Raw genomic sequence first — 7,500 nt, 5'->3', positions numbered from 1 at the left:
CTGCCCCTGGACCAGCAGTGACCCTCCTGGACCAGCAGTGACCTACCTGGACCAGCAGTGACCTACCTGGACCAGCAGTGACCTACCTGGACCAGCAGTGACCCTCCTGGGCCAGCAGGGACCCTCCTGGACCAGCAGTGACACTCCTGGACCAGCAGTGACCTACCTGGACCAGCAGTGACCTATCTGGACCAGCAGTGACGCTCCTGGACCAGCAGTGACCTACCTGGACCAGCAGCCTGAGGACAGGTGCACCTGTATGAGGTGGGACAGGTAACTCTGGTGCACCTGGACTCACATCTCAACTTTTTGCCATTTGAGAACCTGATTGAAGACGCCTTTGTCTCCGCCTTAACCAACCGCCTCACCTGATCCTATAAGCTGACCTCACAGTGACCTCGCAGTGACCTCGCAGTGACCTCACAGTGACCTCGCAGTGACCTCACAGTGACCTCGCAGTAACGTCACAATGACATCACAGTTTTATTTATTTATTAGTTTTAGTATTTATTTTGAGTGAAAGAAAAGAAATCAGAATCATCTCTGCACCATTCATCAAAAAAGCAACTTTTTAAATATTCATTTCCTAAACCAAAATGGCTTTTTTCCCCTGAATTTCCAATTTTGAGCTCAAATAAAAAAATAAATCTGTAAAATAAAACGGTGACATCGCAGTGACATCACAGTGACATCACAGTGACATCACAGTGACATCACAGTGACCTCAACGGATAACGGACAGAAAACTGAATTCTTTATTGATTTGAGAAACAAAAAATTCATTTTTAGAAAATTTACTTTAATTTTCCAGTTTTCTTTTTTCATTTTTGATGTGAAAAATGTAAGTTATCAGCGTTACACCTTTTTCATTTAAAAAAAATTTGAGCTCAAAATTTAAAATTGGAAGAAAAAAAGAAACATTATCTGTTTTTAGCATTTTGGTTTTAGAAACAAATATTGAAATAATTAGTCTTTTTTTTTTTTATCTTTATTTTAAAAAAAAAGAAGAAATGATTCACAGATTGAGAATCTTTCTGTGATCTGATCGACGTATCGGAGATCGATAACTCTTATTCAGAGATTGCAGCGCTCTGATTGGATAACAGCTGGAGTGATGTCATCAGGAGCTGCTGCATTTAAGAGAAGACAGCGACACGTGACGGATGTTTGAGTTTCCCGCTCTGCGGCGCCGCCTCACGGCACTGATGGAGGGTCACACTGTTAAGATGAAAGGTCACATGATCAGGACGGAGCAGACGTGCTGCGTGTCGATTGGCTCATTGACTCCTGGGGGTGGGACAGGAAGTGCTGACTGATCAGCCGTCAGGAGTTCAGTCGCTATCAAACCGTTAAAGTTTGAATCCTGTCTGTCGGTTTGATCATCCGCTGCCGCCGTGTCCTCACAGGACAGTTTCATGATGTCATAAGAATGACGTCACCTCTTCAGAGGCTCAGTGATGGCGGTCAGTTTTAGGAATATGAGGACTAACACGTGGCTCCGTCCGGATTTTTGTGACCCCGCCTCCCTCTGTCAGTGTCACATGACCATCGGCTGCATGTGATTTCGGGCTCTGACTCCTCGTAGGAAAACTTACGAAGAGTTTAGGAGAACGATGTGCCGGCGAGCTGTGACGATGACGAGTTTCCTGTCCGCCGCCGTCAGGACGACACGTTTGTTTTGACACTACTGACAAAGATTCACCGAACAAACTCCTGCTGACGTTTCTCTGCATTTAAAGAGTTAACGCAGTTTTTACCCAAAGAATGAGCGGCGGTGATGATGTCATCAGCGTGACCTCACCGATGATGTCATCAGCATGCTCACGTGACATGTTTTTTAAAAAAGCTTTTAAATCAAGTTTTTGTTTTCTTTGTGCGTCGAGCGCCGTGAAGATCAGCTGACGCACCAAAGCTGGAACCGTGTTTTTAAAAACAGGTCATCACCGATGTCACATGACCTGGTCAATGATGTCACGTGACCTGGTCGATGATGTCACGTGACCTGGTCGATGATGTCACGTGATCTCGGCTCTAAGAGCTGGCTGACGTAAAAACAGACGACCGCTGATAGAAATGTGTTTCTAAATGTAAATGTTTGTTTACATTTAAAATGTGAAAAAAAGAAAGAAATTAAAGGTCAAACAGGATGTGATGTCATCATTTCATCATCTGTGGGAACTTTAAAGATTTCAATAAAGTTGTGAGAGTTTGAAGCAAACGAGGGGAAAAATATAAAGTTTGATTCGAATGAGCAGGTGAACTTTAGTGACCCCGCCCACTCAGCTGATATCTGACTGCTGATTGGCTCAGACCTTTGAACTCTGATCAATATTTGACGAGAAACGTTCATTGAAATTAATTAATACTAAATGTTTGAAACGAATCTCTGCAGGGTTCTGTCCTCACGTCCTCACAGAGGGACAGCCGTCTCATCTTTAACCCTTTGTAAAGTGAGCTTTATTTAAAGTTATCCTGATTATTTATTCGGTTGTTTTAATAGAATTATTCTTCATGACTTTTATTTCATTTCTGTTGTTTCTTTTTATTTGTTTTGTCTTTTTTAGGCAGATTTTTTTTGGGTCGTTTTGCTGTTTCAAAGAAATCAATTTAATGATGACAATGACCTAAGAGACAGGAAATGAATCAGGTTTCAAAGGGTTAAACAGCTCAACAAACAGCTGATGATGAAGTGTGTGTGTGTGTGTGTGTGTGTGTGTGTGTGTGTGTTGAGGGTTGAATCTAACTGTATTTTCGCGCGCAGACTTTCAGAATAAAGTGTCGTGAGGAGCTGGTGTTGATTGACGTGCGCCGCTGCTGCTGCAGGGCTTTTATTGTGAAGGTCCGGGCCGGATGTGTGTGTGTGGGCTGGTTCCTCTCTGCAGCGGAGCGGAGAGGAGGCAGAGGAGGAGGAGGAGGAGCAGAGAGTAGCTGAAGGTCACAGCAGGAGCAGCATCAGCATCCTCCTCCGCATCGATCCGGATCCACGGCGATCATCGATCAGCTGATCGGATTCAGCCGCTGCACGAGCTCAGCGTGATGACGTGAGACAGGAGGAGCGACAGACGGATCAGCTGCAGCATCCCGGTCCCCGTCTCACGGTCTCACAGCCTGTCTCACAGCCCGCCTGTCTCTCTGACGGATTCTCCTCCGCTTGCACCCGTCTCTATCGTCCTCTCTGTCTCTGTCCTCCCGTCTGTCTCTGTCTCCGTGTCTCGGCCCGTCTGTCCGTCATGGGGAACCGGGGCATGGAGGAGCTGATCCCGCTGGTGAACCGGCTTCAGGACGCCTTCGCCTCCATCGGGCAGAACTCAAATCTGGATCTGCCGCAGATCGCGGTGGTGGGCGGACAGAGCGCCGGGAAGAGCTCCGTGCTGGAGAACTTCGTGGGCAAGTGAGTCCATCTGTCCTCCTGCCTGTCCTCCTGCCTGTCCACCTCTCTGTCCTCCTGTCTGTCCACCTCTCTGTCCTCCTGTCTGTCCGCCTGTCTGTCCGTCCTGGGCCGAGCCGGGCCCGGTGTCGGGGGAGCGGCCCGGCCCTCGGTCAGGCTCCACAATGAGTCATAAAATCCTAAATTCTGATTCCGATTTTTAAAATCTTCACCTTTTCAACCTTTTTCTGTTTCATATTTGAGTCTTTATGTTTCATCCTCTGCTCCATATTTCATATTTTTAATTATTTCAGCATTATATTCCATTGATTTTTATGTTAATTAACACACCAATAACAATATTGATATTGTTATTGTGGATGCAGGATACTGGAATCCGTCCACCTCTAATGTTCATCTGATCTACACACACACACACACACACACACACACACACACACACACACATATGTATATATAATATTAGTGAAGCACAATGTAGGATTTTTTGCTGATGTCCTTTATGAAATAAACTGTAATATTCATTCATTCATTTTTGCAAAAAAAAGAAAAAGACTTCAGCTGAGAGTTCATGTTTTCATCGTTTCACTCTGACGATAAATAAAATCAAAAATCAGTCGATAAATAAAAACACGTTTGTGATTTGGGCAGAAATCAGAAAATTGGCTCATGTTTCATTTTTAAGATTTCTGCTGATTTCATCTGCGACCCCGAAAAAAGCACCGAGCAAATTGGCAAGAAATGTCCTGCAAACTGCTGTCTCTGTGTTTGTCCCTGTCTCAGTCCGAGACGGATCAGTAAACTTTCTGTCTCTGTTTGTCTCTGTGTTCGTCTCTGTCTCAGAGACGGATCAGTAAACTTTCTGTCTCTGTCTCTGTCTCTGTGTTCGTCTCTGTCTCAGAGACGGATCAGTAAACTTTCTGTCTCTGTCTCTGTGTTCGTGTCTGTCTCAGTTAGAGACGGATCAGTAAACTTTCTGTCTCTGTCTCTGTGTTTGTCTCTGTCTTCAGAGACTGACCATCAGCTGGTTGGTTTCACGTCGGCACACAGCAGCGAGTTGATTGGTCGGTGCGGTGCATTGCATTCTGGTAGTTGTAGGTTTTCTGCCTCAGTGGTTTTTATTTTCAGAGGTCTTTGTGTTTTTGTCCTGCAGAGACGGAGCGTCTCTGTCAGCTGATCTGCGAGTGTCACAGATTTGAGGAAAAGTGTTAAAGTGACCATCATCAGTTTGTCTCATCCTAACTGTGTCCTATGTAACTGTGACAGACACAAGACGGATTTCAGACACCTGTCCATATGCGTCAAATCAGTCTGTGAGATGGAGGTTTTTCTGTCCTCGCTGCTCGTCTTCACCTCCGTCTTTCTATCTGGGTTTTTCCAACATGTCCATAAAACTTTACGTCCCTCTGTGCTTGACACTGAGGACAGAGTCCATCACCATGGAGACAGTCGCAGTGTCTTGGAGGTGTCTCCGTCAGCCTGATTCTGACAGAAACCTCTGATCAGAGTGTCGTCCTGGACGTCTTCACGTCTGGGGACACCTAGTCCCCTCACTGTCCACTGTTATAGTCCTCATCCTCGTCTCATCTGCTGATGTTTTGAACATCCATCGCCATGGTTACTGGGATGTTATCACCAGAAGAGAAGTCACATGACATCACACACGTGTGTGGAAATACAGTCAGCAGAGTATCATAGTAACAGACTATTAGAGTATAAGAGTAATAGAGTATCAGAGTAAGAGTAATGGAGTAACAGAGTATCACAATATCAGAGTAACAGAGTATTACAGTATTAGAGTAAACGTAACAAATTATCAGAGTAACAGATTATAGAGTAACAGAGTATCACAGTAACAGAGTATCACAGTAACAGAGTATCAGAGTAATAGAGTATCACAGTAACAGAGTATCAGAGTAATAGAGTATCAGAGTAATAGAGTATCAGTGGTCAGTGTGCAGACTGACAGGATCATATTTTCCTGTTGGTGGTGAAGCTGACTGTTGCCATGGAAACAGGAAGTCAGCTGTCAGTAAAAGTGCTCTAATGAAGTCAGAGTATTTCGGATCAGCACTTGAGTAGCTGTGCAGTAATAGATTACTCCTGTGTGATATGAATCAGTGCTGAGTCGTCTCTGGCGTCTGATTGGCTGAATATTTTTATCTTCCTCTCAGCCCGAGGATGAGGAGGGTCTCTGTGCTCTCATTGGTCGCTGCTGCTCACATGACCCAGCATCGCATGACAGTAACTGTGTGTGTGTGTGTGTGTGTGTGTGTGTGTGTGTGTGTGTGTGTGTGTGAAGACGGAGAGCTGCAGTGATTCCCCTGAAGTCAGCACACACACACACACACACACACACACACACACACAGAGCTGATGTCGTGACGCTGTCACTGCTCACTGAAGGATTCACGGCATCACATCATCCTGCAGTGGCTGTGTGTGTGTGTGTGTGTGCGTGCGTGTGTGTGTGTGTGTGCGTGCGTACGTGTGTGTGTGTGTGTATGCGCGTATGCGTGCGTGCGTGTGTGTGTGAGGATCACAACGAGTGAATTCTGGTTATTTTGGACAGATCAGGTTTCCACGTTGGACTCGACACTGACACTCAGTGTTTTTGTGTTTCTGTGGTTTGAGGCGACGGACAGTGAAGGGTTAAAAAGCAGCCTTGCAGGGGGTCTCCATCACAGATTTGCTCCTCTCTCCTCTCCTCCTCTGTCTCCTCCTCTCTCTCCTCCTCTCTCCTCTATCTCCTCCTCTCTCCTCCTCTGTCTCCTCCTCTCTCCTCCTCTGTCTCCTCCTCTCTCCTCCTCTGTCTCCTCCTCTCTCTCCTCCTCTCTCCTCTATCTCCTCCTCTCTCCTCCTCTGTCTCCTCCTCTCTCCTCTATCTCCTCCTCTCTCCTCCTCTGTCTCCTCCTCTCTCCTCCTCTGTCTCCTCCTCTCTCTCCTCCTCTCTCCTCTATCTCCTCCTCTCTCCTCCTCTGTCTCCTCCTCTCTCCTCCTCTGTCTCCTCCTTTCTCTCCTCCTCTCTCCTCTATCTCCTCCTCTCTCCTCCTCTGTCTCCTCTCCGCCTCTGTCTCCTCCTCTCTCCTCCTCTGTCTCCTCTCCTCCTCTCTCTCCTCTCCTCCTCTGTCTCCTCCTCTCTCCTCCTCTGTCTCCTCCTCTCTCCTCTATCTCCTCCTCTGTCTCCTTCCTCTCTCCTCCTGTCCCCTCCTCTCCTCCCCTCTCTCCTCCTCTCCTCCTCTGTCTCCTTCCTCTCTCCTCCTGTCTCCTCCTCTCCTCCCCTGTCTCCTCCTCTCCTCCTCTGTCTCCTTCCTCTCTCCTCCTGTCTCCTCCTCTCCTCCCCTGTCTCCTCCTCTCCTCCTCTGTCTCCTTCCTCTCTCCTCCTGTCTCCTCCTCTCCTCCCCTGTCTCCTCCTCTCCTCCTCTGTCTCCTCTCAGAGACTTCCTCCCTCGTGGATCAGGTATTGTGACTCGGCGTCCTCTGGTGCTGCAGCTCATCAACTGTCCAACAGGTGAGACTGAGATGATGTCATCTTTACCGTCTGATCATGTGATGTGGTCATGTGATGTGGTCATGTGACGTGGTCATGTGACGGTGTGTTCAGAGTATGCAGAGTTCCTGCACTGTAAGGGGAAGAAGTTCACTGACTTTGATGAAGTTCGTCTGGAGATCGAGGCTGAAACTGATCGAGTCACCGGACAGAACAAAGGAATCAGCCCGGTCCCCATTAACCTGAGAGTGTACTCACCCAACGGTAACACACACACACACACACACACACACACACACACACACACACACACACACACACACACAAACACACACACACACACACTGCATCAGCCCGGTCCCCATTAACCTGAGAGTGTACTCACCCAACGGTAACACACACACACACACACACACACACACACACACACACACACACACACACACACACACACACACACACACACACACACACACTGCATCAGCCCGGTCCCCATTAACCTGAGAGTGTACTCACCCAACGGTAACACACACACACACACACACACACACACACACACACACACACTGCATCAGCCCGGTCCCCATTAACCTGAGAGTGTACTCACCCAACGGTAACACAC

The 7,500-nt window shown here is 47.3% G+C and overlaps 1 protein-coding gene and 1 pseudogene across 2 annotated transcripts in view; both read left to right on the top strand.

The window, feature by feature from the left end:
• The window catches only part of fhip2b (FHF complex subunit HOOK interacting protein 2B), an 11,783-nt gene extending 9,636 nt beyond the window's left edge, over window positions 1-2,147 (top strand). The window contains exon 18 of the mRNA XM_088076168.1: window positions 1-2,147. This exon is cut by the window's left edge and continues 82 nt beyond it. Within this exon, the coding sequence (XP_087932294.1) occupies window positions 1-21 (21 nt within the window). The 3' untranslated portion in view covers window positions 22-2,147.
• A 706-nt stretch (window positions 2,148-2,853) lies between these two features.
• The window catches only part of LOC121965308 (dynamin-1-like), a 21,193-nt pseudogene continuing 16,546 nt past the window's right edge, over window positions 2,854-7,500 (top strand). The window contains exons 1-3 of the transcript XR_015776348.1: window positions 2,854-3,391; window positions 6,826-6,899; window positions 6,993-7,142. The product of XR_015776348.1 is annotated as a dynamin-1-like (transcript). The remainder of the gene's footprint in view (window positions 3,392-6,825; window positions 6,900-6,992; window positions 7,143-7,500) is intronic.

The sequence above is a fragment of the Plectropomus leopardus genome, chromosome 4 (assembly GCF_026936395.1).
Source record: "Plectropomus leopardus strain MGB_pleo_1.0 chromosome 4, ASM2693639v1, whole genome shotgun sequence".
NCBI lineage: Eukaryota > Metazoa > Chordata > Actinopteri > Perciformes > Serranidae > Plectropomus > Plectropomus leopardus.
This window is presented reverse-complemented; position numbering and strand designations above follow the sequence as displayed.